This window comes from Mustela erminea, chromosome 1, assembly GCF_009829155.1.
Source record: "Mustela erminea isolate mMusErm1 chromosome 1, mMusErm1.Pri, whole genome shotgun sequence".
Lineage (NCBI taxonomy): Eukaryota > Metazoa > Chordata > Mammalia > Carnivora > Mustelidae > Mustela > Mustela erminea.
This window is the reverse complement of record NC_045614.1, coordinates 51,088,686-51,109,823: the sequence shown is the minus strand read 5'-3', so window position 1 is coordinate 51,109,823 and position 21,138 is coordinate 51,088,686. Positions and strand designations below refer to the sequence as shown.

Below are 21,138 nucleotides of genomic sequence, written 5' to 3'. Positions count from 1 at the left end.
TGCCATAGCCAAGATTATATCATTAAGGAGATGAACTGAATACCATTCATGCCAAATAACTACGGAATCTGTCATTTTTCTGTTGCATTCCTGAACACCAACCTTGTTTTTACCTTTCTTGTAGCACCTAATGCCTCTCCCTATGTGGTCACTTAAAAGAGCATCTCTGTTCTGTTTTTTCAGGAGAAATTTTTTGGGATGGTATTTTGAATAACGATTCTTGCTCATGTTAGGTTTTATCTTAGTTGTACAGAGCGTATACGATTTTATCAGAGGCTGTAGAGAACTTTCATCAGACTTTCAGTCAGCAGATGCTGATTCACTGTTTTAAAATTCCATATTAGTATGAGATAAATGAACTTTATTTTGAGGATTTCCTGGAAGACTTAGTGGGATGGGGAGTCTCAGGAGGTTGGGTCACACATTTTCAAAACAAGATTATGACAAGTTATTTTATTATTTCTGACCTTTTCCCATCTGTTGTTTTTCCTTTCTAGACAGTCACAGAGCCGGACCTAAAAAATAACCGCATATTAGATGAACTGGTAAAAAGCTTGAATTTTGCACGGTATGATTTAATTTTGTGACTAACCCCTAATTGCTCTGGCCTTTTATATGAGTCCCCTCTTTTCTCTGTGAACCTTTGGGGATTAGAGAATGCAGGGTTGGATATTTTGGGTAAAGAAAGGAAGTGACAACAGTCATGTATCACTTATGGACAATCTAATGGTAATAATATTTTCTTCCTTTACTTAACAGAAAGTCTCATCATGAAAAACAAAAGTTAAAATGCAGATTTGAGCACTTACTATTGGGTACTACAAAGATCCTCCAGCTTCATCTTTTATTTTTCCTGTCCTACCCCTAGAATCATCCATTTTTTCAAGGAGTTCCTTTTATTGGAGAATGGTATTTAGGATCAGGATCTGGAGCTAGGTATGATCTTTGTTACTGAGATGTCATTGCTAGCTCTCAGTGGACAGAGCTGGGTAACATATGCATGTATACATATGTGTATACTAACCCACGTGTACACGCTTATCTATAATTGTATCTATGGCTGTTATTTATTAACCCATTAATTCTTAATCTGATTTACTCAGCATGTATAAGATGGTGTGCCATGTGAAATAGGTAAATTGCTGGTATTTTATAAAGCTCAGAAATGTAGCTTTATTTCTTAGCATGATGGTAAAAGTAAGTTTGGTCTCCAAAGGGATATAAAAAGGCATATTTTACCAAATAGTATCTTCAATTATTTTTAGTTTTAATCATGCAAGTCAGTCAGGAACTTTTATTATGAAGGTACTGTGTTTAGATAATAGGTGCCCATCTCCTTAAATATATGACTTCTTAGCTGTTGGGACAGTTTTGGAGGTACATTACAATGGTTCTGAAATGTAAAGAGGTTTCTTCCAGTAGAATCATACATTTATTTCATTGGGTTGTGTCCTGAAAATGATCGGGTTTAGTCCTCTGAACTTGCCTATTATGACATTTTAGAAATTGGCCTGTTTAGTCATTTCCCTAAACAGAATCCTAAAAGGATGCTATTTCCTAGATTAAGAAACTCTGAGAGTCTCCGATTCTTATAATTGCAGTTTTTGCTTTTCTTATTTTAAGGTCTTTCACCAGTTAGATTTTGCAGTCTATAAGAAAGGATGGAGCCATGTCTTTAGAAAGAAATTAAAAAAAAATTTTAATTTAAATTCAATTTAATTAACGTATGTTATATAATTAGTTTCAGAGGTAGAATTCAGTGATTCATCAGGTGTAGATAACATTCGGTGCTGCTTATTACATCAAGTGTCCTCCTTCATGGCCATCACCCAGTTACCCCATCTGCCTACCCACCCACCCCACCTCCAGCAACCCTCAGTTTGTTCACTGTAGTTAAGAGTCTCTTATGGTTTGCCTCCCTCTCTGTTTTCCTCTTATTTTATTTTTCCTTCCCTTCCCCTATATTCATCTCTTTTGTTTCTTAAATTCCACATATGAGTGAAATCATACGGTGTTTATCTTTCTCTGACTTATTTCGCATAGCATAAGACCCTCTAGTTCTAGCCACATTGTTGCAAATGGCAAGATTTCATTCTTTTTGATGGCTGAATAATATTCCTCTGTGTGTGTGTGTGTGTGTGTGTGTGTGTGTGTGTGTGTCTCTCTCTCTCTCTCTCTCTCTCACATATTCTTTATCCATTCATCTGTCGATGGACTTCTAGGCATGTGTGTGTGTGTGTCTATCTCACATATTCTTTATCCATTCATCTGTCGATGGACTTCTGGGCTCTTTCCATAGTTTGGTTATGGTGGACATTGCTGCTATAAACATCAGGGTGCCTGTGCCCCTTCAAATCAGTATGTTTGTATACTTCGGATAAATACCTAATTTACTGCAATTGCTGGGTCATAGGGTAGTTCTGTTTTTAACTTTTTGAGGAAACTTCATACTGTCTTCCCCTGTAACTGCACCAGTTAGCATCCCCACCAACAGTATAAGAAGGTTCCCCTTTCTCTGCATCCTCGCCAACATCTTTTGTTGCCTGAGTTCCTACTTTTAGCCATTCTGACCAGCGTGAAGTGGTGTCTCATTGTGATTTTCATTTGCGTTTCCCTGATGTCTAGTGATGTTGAGCATTTTTTCATGCGTCTGTTAGCAGTTTTAGTGTCTAGAAAGGATTTTATTAGTTGTTTGATTTTTCTTGAGACAGTAAAATTGAATCTCAAGGTTTATTTTTTTCTTAGCTGGTACTGAAAATATAATGACTTCCCTGCTAGGAGGAAGGGACTGTCACAAAGCAAGCACACATTTGTTGAAGAGAAGTAATCAGTATCTTTGGGTTTATAGACCTTTTGATAACTTAAAGGGAGGCCTTGGAATGATAGAACTCACCCCTTTCCTGCCTCCTCCCAAAAGGAATGGGCTGTTTAATTGTTCATTATAGTGGGTGTGGCAGGGTAGGAAGCATTCTTTGTGGATTTGGGATGGATTTTATCTTTTCTTTCTCCCTCTGTTTGCCTTGGAATTGCCTTATGGTGGACATTTGTCATCTCTAAAGTGCTATGGTACCTTATTTGCAAGATTAGTTGTGATTAAATTTAGGCTAGTCAATTTCAGTATTTGCTTGACATCTGGTTTAGGATTGATGAAAGAAGAAGTTTAATTTTATGACTAAAATATAAGACATTTGTGTTGTTTGTCAGTTTTGTTTCTTTTTTATCTGTTATTGCCATTTTAAGACCTGATGATTTAAAAAATTTTAATAGTCTCAATGAAATAAGAGTATTGGAAATAATTCCAGAGATTTTTCAGATAAAAGACTGAAATTCAGGGATGCCTGGATGGCTTAGTCTGTTAAGTGTCTGCCTTCAGCTCAGGTCATGATCTCGGGGTCCTGAGATTGAGTCCCACCTTAGGCTCCCTGGTTAGTGGGGAGCCTGCTTCTTCCTTTGCCTGCCTCTCCACCAGCTTGTGCACACACACTCTCTTTCTCATTCTCTGATAAATAAATAAATAAATAAAATCTTTAAAATAAAATAATGTTCTTCAGAAATGGTGGTGTTGAACAAAACTATTTAGAATATTTTTGTCTAAGTGGAACATCATTCTTGATCTAAGTAAGAAAATACTCTGTGTTTTTGTGTAGCAGCCAGTTTACATCAATGTCATTTTTACAAATTGAGAGTGTACAGCATCATTTACTGCTTTGATTAATCCCCATCAAGGTACGGATTTTTCTCCAGGTTCTTATTCCAAGTTTAGAATTTAAACGTTTCATTTATTTATTTATTTATTTATTTATTTATTTATTGTTTTACTTATTTATTTGTCAGCGAGAGTGAGCGAGAGAACATAAGCACCGGGGAGAGGCAGGCTTCCCACTGAGCAAGGAGCCGGATGGGGGACTTGATCCCAGGACCCTGGAATCATGACCTGAGCCGAAGGCAGATGCTTAACCAACTGAACCACCTAAGTGTCCCAGAATTTAAACATTTTAGATGATAATTATAATAGATAATTCCCTTAGCATCTTATAAAAGAATGTAGAATATACCTTTTCTGATGATATAGTTTAGAGCATACTGGCTTTGGATTCAAGCACAACTGGGTTCTAGTCCCGGCTCTTCTAGTTGTGATGCGACTGTGATCAAAATATTAAACTTTTCTGGCCTCTATTCCCCATCTGAAAAGTGGGAGTAATAATATTGATACTTTCAGGGATTGTTTTAAGGATTAGAAATGAAGTTATACTAAGAGATACCCAGCATAATACCTGGAACAAAGGAACCTAAAAAAAGATTGCTGTCATTATTATCATATGTATTTTACCTGCACTTATATTGTCTTCCCTCACATTATAGATTGATATCCTAAGGTGTTAATAAGAATTTGTGCTTTGGTGGGCCTCTGCCTGTTTAACCAAATGGTCTTAGACCGCTGTTTGCATGTTTTGGATCAGAAGAACATTTGCAGGGACTTTTACTAATTAATGAAATCCATGGACTTAATCACATGGATTTCGTGACCATGTCTACCCAAAAACCTATTTTGATTCTTGATTCTTGGCTGCATTCTGAAGAAGTAAGTTTATTGTATAGTTAACAAATGGGCAAGATTTTCTGTACTTCATGGAGTCACAGTTATTCTGAAGGTCTGTAATTCACTCCCAAAATCTGAGCTTCTATGATGAATGCTATTAGGCATTATAATACCAACTTTCTTTAAATTAAATTTATAGGAGTGATGGGAATGAAAGAAAGGTTACCAATTTAATTTAAGTATCCATTTTGGAATTAATATTTTCACATAGCTCATACTTAAGGTATATGAATTGCAGTAGTCTCATGGTTTTAAATACCATATGTCCATTCATGGCTTTCAAATTTATATCTTCAGCTAGATCTCACCCCAGAACTCCACACTCACATATCCAGCTGCTTACCTCACATCTCTGCTTGGACCTCTTCAAAGGAATTCTTGATTTCTCTATGCTGCCTGCAGTCCCCTACTCCAAATGTATTGTTCCCACAGTCTTCTCATCTTGTTAAATGGCAGTTCTCTCCTTTCATTTGCCCAGACCAAAAACCTTGAAGTCATCCCTGACTCTTTCCTTTCACACTTAATCTGTCATTCCTTCAATAAATCCTGTTGGCTTTATCACTGACAGACTTCCCGAAACCGAAGCTTTTCATCACCCTGCCCGAATTATCCTACCCAAGCCAGTGTCAGCTTGGACTTTTGTGGTCACTTTCTGTTGGTCTTCCTTTTTTTTTTTTTTTTAAGATTTTCTTCATTTTTTTGACAGAGATCACAATAGGCAGAGAGGCAGGCAGAGAGAGGGGGAAGCAGGTTCCCTGCTGAGCAGGAGCCCGATGTGGGGCTTGATCCCAGGATCCTGAGATCATGACCTGAGCTGAAGGCAGACGTTTTAACCCACTGAGCCACCCAAGTGCCCCTCTGGTGGTCTTTCTTATTTCTGCTTTTGCCATCTGATAGTTCTTCTGAGGCCAGCAACCAAAGTGATCCTTTAAAAAGGGGTCCTTTAAGAAGTCAGATCATACTTAATATTGTCCTGAGGTGGTATCCCCTCTCATTTGGAGCAAAAGCCAGAGTCCTCTCCCCTCAGTGACAGTGCACTGTCCCTTTCTGACTTCTCTCCCACTTTTCAGTCCCTTGTTTATTCTGCTCCAGGCATCTGTTTGCCTGTTTCTTAAACATGTCACTCATACTCTAACCCTAAAGACTTTGTACTTACTGTTATTTCTTGGTGAAACACTGTTTCCCCAGATAGTCACATGGCTTAGTCCTTCAGTTTCTTCAGGCCCTGTTTTTCATAGGGCATGTTCTCGGTGAGGCCTTCTGTGACCCTTCTGTAAGGAGTATCAAGCTCATCCCCTCCTCATGCACAGCTTTGCTGGCTTCCTTTTTTTGCTGTAGCACTTTCATATACGTTGTGAGCATCTCACATCTTTTCCCTTACTAGAGTATAAGGTTTGTGAGGACAGGTGATTTTGTTCATTGTTTTATTTCCACTGCTGAAAGTACCCTGAAAGTAGCCGGCACATGAAGAAGTTAATGAGTTTCAATTTTGGTGAGGGGCATAATTTTATCACTGCAATAGTGCAACTGTCTGACACCTATTTTTTTTTCTAAGATTTTATTTATTTATTTGACAGAGAGAGAGCACAAATGGGCAGTAGCAGGCAGAGGGAGAGGGAGAAGCAGGCTTCCTGCTGAGGGAGTAGCTTGACATGGGTCTTGATCCCAGGACCCTGGGATCATGACCTGAGCTATATGCAGACACTTAACCCACTGAGCCACCGAGATGCTCCTGTCTCCCACTTTTTTTCAGCATGTACAATCGTACCTTGTTTTATTGTGCTTTGCAGATACCTAATTTTTTGACAAAGTTTTGGCCAAAAGTTTTTGGTCACCCTGCATTGAGTGAAGTCTATTATTATCATTTTTCCAACAGCGTTTGCTCACTTTGTGTCTGAGTCAAATTTGGCAATTGTTAAAATATTTCAAACTTTTTCTTTATTGTTATGGTGATCTGCGGTCAGTAATATTTGATGTTACTATTGTGATTGTTTTGGGGGCTCTGCAAACTGCAGCCACATATGACCACAAACTTAACTGACAAATGTATGTGTTCTGCTGTTCCAATCACTGGCCATTTCTCTCCCTCTTCTTGGATCTCCATATTCCCTGAGACACAACAGTATTTAAATTAAGCCAGTTAATGACTCTCCAAGCCATTTAAGTGTTCAAATGAGAGGAGAAGTCACAAGTCTCCCTTTAGATCAAAAACAAAAAATGATTCAGTTTAGTAAAGAAGGCATGCTGAGGGGTGCCTGGTTGGCTCAGTGGGTTAAGACTCTGCCTTCAGCTCAGGTCATGGTCTTGGGGTCCTGGGATCAAGCCCTGCATCAGGCTCTCTACTCAGCAGGAGCCTGCTTCCCCCCTCTCTCCTCCTGCCTCTCTGACTACTTTTGATATCTCTCTCTCAAAAAAATAAATAAATAAGTCTTAAAAAAAAAAAAAAAAAAAAGAGGGCATGCTGAAAACTGAGATAGGCTGAAAGCTAGGCTTCTTGTGCCAAACAGCCACATTTTTGAAGGAAATTGAAATTGTTACTCCAGTGAACACATGGATAATAAGAAAGCAAACAGACTCACTGCTGATCTGGAGAAAGTTTGACTGGTCTGGATTGATCACACCAGCCACAAATTCCCTTAAGCCAAACCCTAGTGGAGAACAAGTCCCTAACTCTGTCATTCTGTGAAGGCTGAGAGAGGTGAGCAAGCTGTAGAAGAGAAGTGTGAAGCTGGCAGGGGTGGTTTCTGGGGCTTAAGGGAAGAAGCTGTCTCCTTAAAATAGAAGTACAAAGTGACTCAAGTGCTGATTCAGAAGCTGCAGCAAGTGCTCCAGGAGATCTTGCTGAGATCATGAATGAAGGCGGCTGCACTAAACAACAGATTTTCAAAATAGACAAAACAGCCTTCTTTTGGAAGAAGAGGCCATCTAGGACTTGGCATAGCTAGAGAGAAGAAGTCAGTGCCTGGCTTCAACACTTCAAAGGTTTGGCTGACTCTCTTGTGAGGGGCTAATGTAGCTGGTGACTTGAAGTTGAAGCCAGTGCTCATTTACCACACAGATAATCCCAGGGCCCTGAAGAATTATGCTAAATCTACTCTGCCTCTGCTCTATAAATAAACAACAGAGCCTGGATGACAGTACATCTGTTGACAACATGGTTATGCTCATTGACAATGTATCTGGTCACCTAAGAGCTCCAGTGGAGATGTATGAGATTAATGTTGTTTTTCTGCCTGCTAACACAGCATCCATTTTGCAGCCCATGGATCAAGGAGTAATTTCAACTTTCAAGTCTTATTATTTAAGAAATACGTTTTAGGGGCACCTGGGTGGCTCAGTGGATTAAAGCCTCTGCCTTCGGCTCGGGTCATGGTCTCAGGGTCCTGGGATCAAGCCCTGCGTCGGGCTCTCTGCTCAGCAAGGAGCCTGCTTCCTCCTTTCTCTCTCTGCCCGCCTCTCTGCCTACTTATGATCTCTGTCTGTCAAATAAATAAATAAATAAATAAATAAGAAATATGTTTTATAAGGCTATAGCTGCTGTAGGTAGTGATTCCTGATGTGTCTGTGTAAAGTCATTTGAAAACCTTCTGCTTATCTATTCATCTGTTGATGAATTTGGATTATTTCCATTTTGTGGTTAGTATGACAAAAGCTGCCGTGAACATTTGTGTCCAGTCTTTGTGTTCATCTTTGTGTGCATCTGTTTTCATTTCTTTTGGGTACATATCTATGAATGGAATTGCTGGCTTAAATGCTAGGTGTGTATTGAACATCATAAGAAATTGGCACATAGTTTTCCTGCTGGATTGGACCACCTCTACCAGCAGTTTATGAGAATTTCAGTTGCTCTATGTCCCATTAGCATTTGGTAACATTAATCCTTTTAGTTGTAAACATTTCATTGGGTGTGAAGTGATAACTCATTGTGGTTTTAATTTGCACTTTCTGATGATTAGTGTACCTTTTCATGTACTTACTGACTCTTCTTGTATCTTTGGGTCTGTTAAATTTTGACCGAATTTTTAGAAATGGTATTTTGTTTTTTTCTTATCAATTTGTAGTTTTCTATGTATTTTGGTCATATATATGTATTTTTTTTCTTCCTGTGATTGGCTTATCTTTTCATTTTCTAAAGGGTGTCTTGATGAACATTTTTAAATTTTGACGAAGTCCATTCTCTCTCTCTGTCTGTCTTTTTTTAATGATTACTACTTTAAAAAAAAATCTTGCCTAAAAAGTCTTTGCCTGCCTCAGGTTATAGATATTTTTCCCATTTTTTTCCCCCTAGAATTGTTACAGTTTTAGCTTTTACACTTAGGCCTGTGAACCTATTCAGGTTAATTTTTATGTATGATGGAGGTTAAGAGTCAGGATTCATTTTTTTTTTCCTCGACAGATACTTGGTTGCTTGAGCACCATTTATCAAGACTCACTAAATTGCAGTGGCTCCTTTGTTGTAAATCAAATGACTACACGTATTGGGCTAATTCTGGACATTCTGGACACATTCTCTGTGTCTCTTTCAGCTAAAACTACAGTGTCTTTAATACAATAACTGTGCTGTTAAGTTCTTAACATTTGTAGTATGAGTACTCAACTTTGGTTTCCTTTAAGACTACTTTCATTCTGGGGCCTTTGATTTCTTGATTTCTTTTTTTTTTTAAATTTAATTTTATTTTATTTCTTTTCAGTGTTCCAGAATTCATTGTTCATACACCACACCTAGTGCTCCATGCAATACATGCTCTACTTAATACTCACCCCCAGGCTCACCCAACCCTCTACCCCCTCCCTTCCAAAACCCTCAGTTTGTTTCTCAGAGTCCACAGTCTCTCACGGTTCGTCTCCCCCTCCAGTTTCCCCCAACTGCCTTCTCCTCTCCATTTCCCAATGGCGTCCATGTTATTCTTTATGCTCCACAAGTAAGTGAAACCATATGATAATTGACTCTCTCTGCTTGACTTATTTCACTCAGCATAATCTCCTCCAGTCCTGTCCATGTTGATAGAAAAGTTGAGTATTCATCCTTTCTGGTGGAGGCATAATACTCCATTGTGTATATCCATAATACTCCATAATCTTAGAATGAATGTATCATTTCCACCCCCACAAAAGTTGCCTTTTTTGTGCTTTGCATTTTATTGAATCTATAAATAAATATGGAGAAAATGGATATGTTAACATTGTTGAGTTTTCTAATCCATGTACATAGGATATTTCTTTACTGAGGTTTTTTTAAAAATTTCCCTTAGCAAGGGCACCTGGATGTCTCAGTTGGTTAAGCATCTTTCTTCGGCTCAGGTCATGATCCCAGGGTCCTGGGATCCAGCCCTGAATTGGGCTCCCTGCTTTTCAGGGAGCTGCTTCTCCTTCCTCTGCCTGCTGCTCTGCCTATTTATGCTTTCTATCTCTCTGTCAAATAAATAAATAAAATCTTTTAAAAAATAGGATAAAAGTCACTTATGGTTTGTCTCCCTCCCAATCCCATCTTGTTTCATTTATTCTTCTCCTACCCACTTAAGCCCCCATGTTGCATCACCACTTCCTCATATCAGGGAGATCATATGATAGTTGTCTTTCTCTGCTTGACTTATTTCACTAAGCATGATACAAACTGAGGGTTGCTGGGGGGAGGGGGTTTGGGAGAAGGGGGTGGGATTATGGACATTGGGGAGGGTATGTGCTTTGGTGAGTGCTGTGAAGTGTGTAAACCTGGTGATTCACAGACCTGTACCCCTGGGGATAGAGTATTATGCCTCCATCAGAAAGGATGAATACCCAACTTTTGTAGCAACATGGACGGGACTGGAAGAGATTATGCTGAGTGAAATAAGTCAAGCAGAGAGAGTCAATTATCATATGGTTTCACTTATTTGTGGAGCATAACAAATAGCATGGAGGACATGGGGACTTAGAGTGGAGAAGGGAGTTGGGGGAAATTGGAAGGGGAGGTGAACCATGAGAGACTATGGACTCTGAAAAACAATCTGAGGGTTTTGAAGGGACAGGGGGTGGGAGGTTGGGGTACCAGGTGGTGGGTATTATAGAGGGCACGGATTGCATGGAGCACGGGGTGTGGTGCAAAAATAATGAATACTGTTATGCTGGAAATAAAAAAAAAAAAATAAAAATAAATAAAAAATAAAAATAAAAAAAAAAAAAAAAAAGAAAAAAATAAGGCCAAATATGGTTTGACACCTATTTTTATAAATAAAGTTTTATTAAAACACAAAAAAAAAAAAAAAAAAAAATAGGATAAAAATTTCCCTCAGCAGATTTGGTGGTTTTCAAGATATAAATTTTATACATTTTTGTTAAATTTATTCTTAGGTATTTAAAGTTTTTGATGGTATTTCAAGTGGTATTTATTTTAAAATTTCATTTTCTCTTTGCTAACATATAGACATTAATTTTTGTTAACTGATATTACGTTCAGGGTCCTGCAAAAATTCACTTATTCTAGTTGCATGTGGAGTCTTTAGATTATTTTGAACATAATCATGTCACCTGCAAATAATAAGTTTTCTTTTTTCCCATTGTTTTTGTGTGTGTGTGTATGCATATATGTGTGTTTGTGTGTGTGTGTGTGTGTGTGTATTTTGTTGTTTGTGTGTTTTTTTCTGCCTTACCACAAAAGCTAGAGCCTCCAGTACAATTTGAAGAGAAATAGTGGTGGTAGACATATCTTTTTCTTGTTTTCAGTCTTAGGGGGAGATATCCAAAGTTTATTAAAGTGACTATAATATTAGCATAGTTTTTTTGAAGTTATCTTTTGTCAGATTATGAAAGTTTCCTTTTGGGGGCCTGAGTGGCTCTCTCAGTTAAGCATCTGACTCTTGATCTCTGCTCAGGTCTTGATCTCAAGCTTGTGAGTTCAAGCCCTGTGTTGGGCTCCATGCTGGGCACAGAGCCTACTTTAAGTTAAAAAAAAAAAAAAAAAAGTTACCTTCTATTCCTGGTTTTCTAAAGTGTTTTTATTCTGAATGGGTATTGAATTTTTATCAAATGTTTTTTCTGCATTTATTGTAATGATTGTATAGTTTTCTCCTTTATTTTGCTAATGTGGTGAATTAGATTGATTTTTCAAATAGCAAACCAACCAACCTTGTGTTCTTGGAATATATCCCACTTGGTTATAGTGCATTATTTTTTTTTATTTGTGTCCAGATTTTATTTGTTAATATTTCATTTATGATTTTTGTGTCTGTATTAGACTATAATGTTTTTTTCCTACAATGTACTTGTCAGATTTTGTTATCAAGGTTATGCTAGCTTAATGTGAACTGGGAAATAATATTTTTTTAATTTTCTGGATGATTTTGTGTAACACTGATATTATATTATTTCTTCCAGAATTATTTGGTAAAATTTACCAGCAAAACCAACTGGGCCTGGAGTTTTCTATGTAGGAAGGTTTTTAATTACAGCTCAGTTTCTTTACTAGATAATACCACTCTTCAGAGTTTCTGTTTCTTCCTTTTGGCAGTTTTTGATGAGTAGTCTTTTTTAAGAAATTTCTCCATTTCATTTAAAATTTTGATTTTATTGATAATATCCTCATATTAATTTCTGTTGGATTCATAATGATGTCTCCTTATAATTCTTTGTTTCATAGTTTGTATTTTCACTTTTTTTTTGTTCAGTCTTGGTAGAAGTTTACTAGTTTTGTTAATTTTTTTGAAAGAACCAACTTTTGGCTTTGCTCAAATCCTCTTAAATGCTTATTTTCTATTTCATTAATATCTATTATTACTTACTTCATTATTTGCTCTTCATTACCTAATGTTTTAAGTTGGAAGCTTTGAGTGTTGATTTTCAGTTTTTCTATTAAGCTATATGTTGTTTTAGCAAACATCCAAGTTGTCATTCAACTCAGAATATTTTCTAATTTGCATTATGTTTGACCTAAAGGGTTATTTGAAAGTGTGGTGCTTCACACACTTAATGTGTCTCTTAAAAGTTTGGAGATTGTCTTATTTTTTTGTTACTGGGTGTCACATGAAGTCACAGTGGTCAGAGTAGATACACTGAATTTTTTCATCCCTTGTAAATTTGTTGAGATTTACTTTATGGCCCAGAATGTGGTCTATGCTGGTAAATGGGCCATGTATATTTGAAAAGGATATGTATTCTGCATTTGTCAGTTGTAATATTTTTTGTTAATTACATCAATTTGATTAATTGGGTTGGTTCAGATATTCTGTATTCTTACTGATTTTTATCTGTTTTGTAAGTTAGAAAGGTGTGTTTAGATTTATACATACTATTATTTAAACCAAACAATATTATGAATGGGCTGTTCCTCCTTTTAGTTCTGGGAGTTTTTGCTTTATATATTTTGAAACTATGCTTTTAAGTGAATATAATTTATGATTTTTATGGCTTCGAATTAAATTGACCATTTTGTCAAAATGAGATATCCCCTTCTATGTCTCATGATACTTTTTGCCTTAATGTTATCTTTTACTTATGTTGCCATATCAGCTTTCTCTTCATTAGTGTTTTCGTGGTACATCTGTTCCCATCCTTTTATTTTTAACCATCCTGGGTCTTTATATTTAAAGTGTTTTGGGACGCCTAGGTGGCATCTGCCTTCATCTCAGTCATGATCCCAGGGTCCTGGGATTGAGTCCCACATCAGGCTCCCTAGTGAACAGGGAGTCTGCTTCTCCCTCTCCTTCTGCTTGCCACTCCCTCTGCTTGTGCGCACTCTCGCTCTCTCTCTCTCTCATAAATAAATAAAATCTTAAAAAAAAAAAAGTGTTTTCTTTCACACAGTATATAGTTATATCTTTTGTGTTTTATTTTTTAATCCAGTCTGACCATCTTTGTATTTTGGAGTCTGTATCCATTACATTTAATGTGATTACAATTTGCCATGTTACTTTTTGTTTTCTTTCTCCATTTGCTCCTTTAAAAAAAAAAAAAAAATTATTTCTTTATTCCTGCCCATTCTTTTCAATATTAAGAGTATTTTTATTTTTTAATTTCTTTTGTTAGTTTTTACATTATATCTCTTAGTGTCACTCTTTTTTTTTTTTTTTAAAGATTTTATTTATTTATTTGACAGAGATCACAAGTAGGCAGAGAGGCAGGCAGAGAGAGTGAGAGGGAAGCAGGCTCCCTGCTGAGCAGAGAGCCCGATGTGGGACTCGATCCCAGGACCCTGAAATCATGACCTGAGCCGAAGGCAGCGGCTCAACACTCTGAGCCTTACCCTTTTAAGTCCTTACTGAAAAAATTACAAAATATATCCTAATGATAATGTACCATAAATTAGTACTTTTATTATGTCCTGAACAATTCAAGAACTTCACAGTATTTTTATATTATTCAGTCTCCCTTATTTTGCTATGTTTTTGTATGTATTTTATTTCCATGTGTGTTATAAATCCTGTAAGACATTGTTAGTGTTGTTGAAAACCGTCAGTAGTTTTGTTTTTGAACACATATTTACCATTTCTGGAGCTGTTGATTCTTGCCGACATTTTTGTGCTTCCTTCTAAAATTGTTTCCCTTAAGCTTGTCTTATAGTATTTTTTGTCTGCCAGTGAGGAATTCTCTTTGCTTTTCTTAGTTTGAGAGTGTATTTTGCTTTCACTTTAGAATACTATTTTTTTTTTCTTTTTAAAAAGATTTTATTTATTCATGAGAGACAGAGAGAGAGAAGCAGAGGCAGAGGGAGAAGCAGGCTCTCTGGGGAACTCCATCCAGGATCCGGGACAACATGATCCAGGATCATGACCTGAGCCGAAGGGAGACACTTAATGGACTGAGCCACCCAGGCTCCCTAGAGCACTATTTTCAATGGAAAATAGAACTCCTGGTAGTTTTGCTTTTTAAATATGTCATGATGTCATTCTGTTATCTTCTTGCTCTCATTGTTTTTGTCGAGAAGTAAATAATGTTTTTATTATTTCTTAGAGCAGTGGTTCTCAGCTGGGAGTGATTTTACTTTCCCTTTACCCCTCCCCTAGGGGACATTTGGTAATGTTTGGTTACATTTTGGTTGTCTCAACCTAGAGTGGGGTATATGCTACTGATGTTCCTACAATGCCCAAAACAGCAAAAGAAGTATCTGTTTCAAAGTGTCAGTAGTGCCAAGGTTGAGAAACCATGCTTAGAGGTACCATGGCTTTTTTTTTTTTTGGTTATGTGCAAGAATTTCTTTATTTTTTTAACAGTTTGAGTAATACATGCCTAGGTTTTATTTTCTTTGTTTATCCTTTTTGGGATGGATTTTAATTCCTCCTAACAGTATGCTACCTTTTTATTCTTTTTTTTTTTTTTTCATCTTTAATATTCATCACAGTAATTTTGAAGTCCTTCTAATGCCACTCTTTGGATCACCTCTGGATCCACTTCCATTGACTATTTGATCTTTTAATTAGTGGCCAATTTCTTGCTTCTTTGCATGTCTAGTCATTTTTAAATGTGTTCCGATGAAATGTTATAGAGACTGTGAATTATCTTCCTTTGAAAGATGTTGGATTCTCTTCTCACAAGTGGCTAAGTTATCAGCTCTTCACTTTTTTCTCCTTTTTTTTTTTTTTTTTTTAATGTAGGCTCCAGGCCTGGTATGGAGCCCAGTGTGAGGCTTAATGCACTGTACTGTGAGATCAAGACCTGACGTGAAATCGAGAGTCAGACATTTAGCTGACTGAGCCATCCAGGCTTCCCACCAGTTCTTCACTTTTATTCTGTTAGGGCCTTATTTAGTTTTTTGCTGGTTTGGTCTATTTATGTTTTATATTTCCAGAGTATGGTCCTTTATCCTGAGATATGGCCTTTGTGGGGTTTTAACTGAATGTCTGGGATCTTTACCAATATCTTTCCGGTTTGGCTGTGCTCAGACTCCCAACAACTTTTCACTGACCTTGGGAATCTCAGCTTCTCAACATGTGCTTCTTACGAGATTCTCTTGTTTTCTCTCTTAGGCTTTTGCAGCCCTGGAGATGATCAGGAATGGATGAGAATTTGTGCAGATTTGGGGGGTTCTCTTTCTATGGGTACCCCCAGTCCAGCACCCTACCCCTTCAATCCTAGCCATCTTTGCTCAGAACTCTCATCTCTCTTCCCTCTGGTCCCTATTTGGACTTCATTTTAATACCTAACTCCAGAAGATGCTTCCAGGGGAAGTTCTTAGGGGAATGTTGGGTCACCTCATGTTTCCCTTTTCTTTCACTGACTACAGCCTTGCATTGATGATAGTCCATGCTAGAAACATTTGTTTTGTATGTTTTGCTCAGATCCTAAAGTTGTGTATGGTTGGAGAATAAGTCTCACACCAGGTATTCTTTATGGCCAGTTGCTAAAGTATCTCCATTTTCCTTTATAAAAGATTAACTGCCTTTTAAGTCAGATTTGTTGCTTTGAAGAAATACTGGTTTGTCATTATGGAATAAGTTTGGTATTTCACAGAAGCAAGTGTTAATTGGATGAACAGCTTATGTTTACAGTTTACTTATTGTATATAATTTGACATCTTCATTATCCATTGTGTTTTTTGTGCTTCAAGGAATCATCTTTTGCAGTTTGCCTTGGAGTCACCACCCATATCTCCTGCTTCCTCCTCTTCAAAGAACCTTGCTGCCAAAGCACACACTCCTGTAGCCTTCAGACATTCTTTAAAGCAAGGAAGCAGGTTAATGGAAAATTTCTTGATCAGAGAAACTGGTGGTTCTACATCAGAGTTGTTGATAAAAGAGAATGAGATTAAATTCATCCCTCAGAAAGAGGTGAGCACTTCTTCAAAGACCAAGGAGACACCTTCCATAGAAAAGGCAGCTCTGTGTTCCTTAGATGGTCATGTTCCTGAGACACCCTCTACATCAACTTTGAAACAGGTTACCAAAGGTAGGAAATTATTTTCATATATGTATTTTCTTACTTATGGGAAATTTTTTCATCCTATATGACCTGAGAATAAATAAGCATCTTGAGGGGGATGGAATGGGAAAAGACAAACCACATTTCACATTATAACAGTCTCGGGAATTGATGTAAGTAAGCAGTGCTGCAAGATATTTTTATACTCTTTCTCTCTCACAGAATAGGAATTCAGGCTGATTGCTGGAAAAATGAAGCAATTTTAATTAGCTCATATTTTAACTATGGCAGTCGCTTTCTAATTTTCAGCTTTTAATTTCCCTCCTCATCTGTCATATCAGTTCCAGTTTAATCTTAAAGAGCTCCTTTTATCTTCTTATGCCCCTCTTTGAAACTTCCAAGCTGTTCTGACTGGCATTTATAGCTATAGACAATTAGACCCCTCCCCTAGATGTCTGACCTTATTTCTTACCTCTTCATCTCAAAAATCCTCCTGCAGTAGCCACGCTAATCTTCCCATTATTCCTTGAATAAACCCAGAGATTGGAAAAACTACAAGCTGTAGGCCAAATTTGGCTTTACACCTATTTTTGTAAGTAAAGATTCACTAGAAAATAGCTGCACCCATTTGTTGATATACTGTTGATGAATGCTTTCATGCTCCATGGCCGTGGTTAGTAGTTATAACAGAGACCATTTAGCCCGTAGAGCCTAAAATCTCTACTAGCTGGCCCTTAACTAAAAAGGTTTGCTGGGACGACTGGGTGATTCATTATGTTAAGCATCCAAGTCTTGATTTTGGCTCAGGTCATGATATCAGCGTTGTGAGATCGGACCCTGTGTTGGGGGGGGGGGTCTGTGCTCAGCAGGGAGCATGCTTGAGATATCCAGTCCCCACCCCCACCGTGCTCACTCATGTGCATGCTCTTGCTCTCTCTCTCTCTCTCTCTTAAAAAAAAAAAAAAAAAAAAAGTTTTCCTGACCCCTGTTTTACCTTTTTATACTCTATTCAGATCCTAATCATTCTTTAGTTATGTTAGATGATATTGACATCTCACATCATGAAAGTGTTACAGCACTTGTTTTCTGGGCTATTTTGTTTATAGTTTGCTTTTTTGATGAATTAGCTTGTTTAACTTATGTTTCCATGTCTCCTCTTACCTGTGAAGTTCAGGGCACCTTTTAGGCAGACACTAAGATATCTTTGGTACACCCACATCACACATAGTGCAGGGCAGTTAGTGGTTATTTATTTTAGTTTTTTAAAAAAGATTTTATTTATTTATCTGAGGGAGAGAGAGAGCATGCACAAGAAAGTGCAAATGGCAGGGAAAGGCAGAGGGAGAAGGAGAAGCAGATTCCCTGCTAAGCAGGGAGCCTGGTGATGCAAACTCTATTCCAGGACCCTGAGATCATGACCTGAGCTGAAGGCAGATGCTCAACTGATTGAGCCACCCAGGTGCCCCACTATTAGTGGTTATTAAACTTAGGTTAAAGTTAGCATATTAGTTGTCAAGGGTTTAAATTTTGTAACGAGATGCGCTTGGTGGCTTAGTTAGTTAAGGGTATGCCTTTAGCTCAGGTCATTATCCCAGGGTCCCAGGATTGAGCCCTGCATCAGGCTCCCTGCTCAGCAGTGGAGCCTGCTTCTCCGTCTACCACTGTTGATGTCACTCTCTCACTATCTCTCTCTCTCAAATAAATAAATAAAATTAAAAAAAAATTTTTTTTGTAAGGATATGTGAATCTTGCATTTCCTACCATATATTTTGTTAGTCTATCAGTTGACAGTTCTTGTAGTGTTTTTAGCTTGATAGTTAACTTTTTTCCCCAACAGACCAATTTTTTCAATTAAAATTTAACTGCGAACTGTAACACATAAAATCGCTAAAATTGGTCCTGCTCCATTGAAGTAGAGATGGAGGGCCTGACCTCCTGCTTCACCCCTGCCATTATCATGGTGGCCTCTGAGCCCCAAGATTCTTCCACAACTTCATCAAACTGCAACTTCATCAAACAGTTTGACAGTGATTGTGTTTTCTAAAGGCAATACTACATTTGTAATTACAAATAAGAGCTAAGTTATTAAATTTGTAACCATTGTTAATTTTGATAGTAGTTGGCCCAAACCAACAAATGTTTCAGTTTAGTTTTGCATAGCTTCCTGTCCCCAGCCAGGTTTATCTTATTCATGTTGTTATGATTGCTATAGTGCTGCAGATGAATGGCTCCTAAGACAGAAAAACTTAAGATTAGTTCTATAGGTCAGTCACCCCTCAGTAAAAAAGACTTACCAAATCATTTTCTGATAAATGAATCTCCAGACTTCTTTGCAATCTCTTCTGTAAGCCCCGGATTCTAATTATGTGACTTACCACAACTTAGTCATTACTCAGTGAATAGTGTCTCCCAGTCCTGTTGCCCTGAGGTGTCATTCTTTTTTTCTTCTGCTTTCCTAAGTGCATGTGAAGGTTGGGATTCTATTTTTTATATTAATTGCTGAAAGATGACAGGTTATACATTATTTTTGCCCTTTATGTAAATAATAAAGTCTCTCTTTCTCTTTTTAAAAATTACAGTGGATTGTCCTGTTTGCGGGGTTAATATTCCAGAAAATCACATTAATAAGCACTTAGACAGCTGTTTAACACGTGAGGAGAAGAAGGAAAGCCTCAGAAGGTAAGAAAGTTAAGCATAACCTTTGAGTTACCTCAGCAAGGTACTTCTTATGATTTTTAAACTATTTTCCACCTCTTCCATTCTGGCTTCTTCATCCTGAGGGTTATTTCCCATACGCCATGAGAATCCGGTGACCTGCATTTCTCCTTAGAAGTGTTTCTTCCTGGGGCGCCTGGCTGGCTTAGTCAGTAGATCATGTGACTCTCAACCTCAGGGTCCTGAGTTCAGGCTCCACATTGGGCACTTTTTAAGCCCACTTTTTTTTTTTTTTTTTTTTTAATTTATTTGTCAGAGAGAGAGCGAGCGAGAGTGAGCACAGGCAGATAGAGTGGAAGGCAGAGTCAGAGGGAGAAGCAGGCTCCCCGCGGAGCAAGGAGCCCGATGCGGGACTCAATCCCAGGACGCCGGGATCATGACCTGAGCCGAAGGCAGCTGCCCAACTAACTGAGCCACCCAGGCGTCCCTTAAGCCCACTTTAAAAAAAAAAAAAAAAAGTGTCTCTTCCTGAGGAATGAGTTTCAAGTATAGAGGCTGAGTATTTTCTCCTTATTGAATAGTGAGAAATCAGCACTGATAGTATTGCTTGGACTGCTCTTTTTCTAGATGCATCTGTCATATTTCTTCTAATACATTTAGTTTTGTCAGTTTATCCAAAGACATACTCATCCAAACATAATTAAGTTCAAGTTCCAATAGTGGTTCCAAACCCTGCTCCTTGGAATACCGTAGTCCTGCCATTTGCTCTGTCTTGCAGTTTAGAAGCCCTGCATATCATATTTCTTAGGGAAAGATTCATTATACCAGTTAGTGTATTGAAGGCTTTGAGAAGTCCTGTATCAATGCAATTGTTGGGTTTTGTTTAATCTAGTGAGTGCTACATTTACTTGACCCAAAAATCTTTCTTTTTTTTTTTTTTTTAAGATTTTATTTATTTATTTGACGACAGAGATCACAAGTAGGCAGGGAGAAAGAGAGAGGAGGAAGCAGGCTCTCTGCTAAGCAGAGAGCCCGATGTGGGGCTCTATCCCAGAGGCCTGGAATCATGACCCAAGCCAAAGGCAGAGGCTTTAACCCACTGAACAACCCAGGCACCCCCAAAATCTTTTTTTTTTTAAAGGTTTTATTTATTTATGAGAGAGAGCGAGAGCATGAGCAGGGGAGGGGCTCCGCTGAGCAGGGAGCCAACTGTGGGGCTCAATCGCAGGACCCTGAGTCATGACCTGAGCCAAAGGCAGACACTTAACCCACAGGGGCACTCAGGCACCCCTTGACCCCAAAACCTTTTTATCCTCATAATTTACGTCTTACAAAACTGATTTGTAGAGATATGCTTAGGGGAACATTGAACTGCATTTCCATTTAGTTACATCCTGGTCCTGGGGTCTGGTCACATAAAATATACTATGACATTTAGAACATTTTATCCACAACACCCTGGCAGGACGTTTCTTTGATAGGGGTGACAACCCTTAACCCATTCTATGTAAAGTTGTGTCAGAGTTGATTCAAAGACTGTTCGTCCTTTTGATGTCTTCAGATTCTGAAGACTCCTAAATGCATTACTCACTTTCACTAAATCATGGATGATGGATCAGTGTTACCTTCACGTTTTGGGAATCATCTGTCCTTCATATTTTAAAATTCTGGATAGAAATTGTTGATTTCTGTTGGTGCTTTTCCTGGTAAATGCCATTAAACTGTTGAGTTTCCCATTTGAATTTCACAGTCATGAGTTTAATTGTCTATCCTTGATAAGATTATTGAACTGTCCCTGACAGTGTGCTTGTATAAACTCCTACAAAATGTTTTAGCTCTTGCTACCCACTGTGATTTTATTTAGCTGTAATCTTACCTGTCTCATAGAGCCCACTGGGCAGTTTTCAGAAAAATGTACTTTCTTGAGGGTTTGTAGGTCTTTCTATGATAAATAGTTATCTCTGGCTTTTAGATGTTATTGATAAAGCATAAAAGAAATAATTTAGGGAATGGTACTGTTGGTTAGTAGAAAAATGTTTGGTTGTTTTCATTCT

At 37.8% G+C, this 21,138-nt stretch overlaps 1 protein-coding gene across 1 annotated transcript in view; it reads left to right on the top strand.

Moving 5' to 3' along the window:
• The window catches only part of RAD18 (RAD18 E3 ubiquitin protein ligase), a 107,327-nt gene that overhangs the window by 21,026 nt on the left and 65,163 nt on the right, over nucleotides 1-21,138 (top strand). The window contains exons 4-6 of the mRNA XM_032326102.1: nucleotides 498-568; nucleotides 16,119-16,456; nucleotides 19,009-19,108. Coding sequence (XP_032181993.1) covers nucleotides 498-568; nucleotides 16,119-16,456; nucleotides 19,009-19,108 — 509 coding nt within the window. The remainder of the gene's footprint in view (nucleotides 1-497; nucleotides 569-16,118; nucleotides 16,457-19,008; nucleotides 19,109-21,138) is intronic.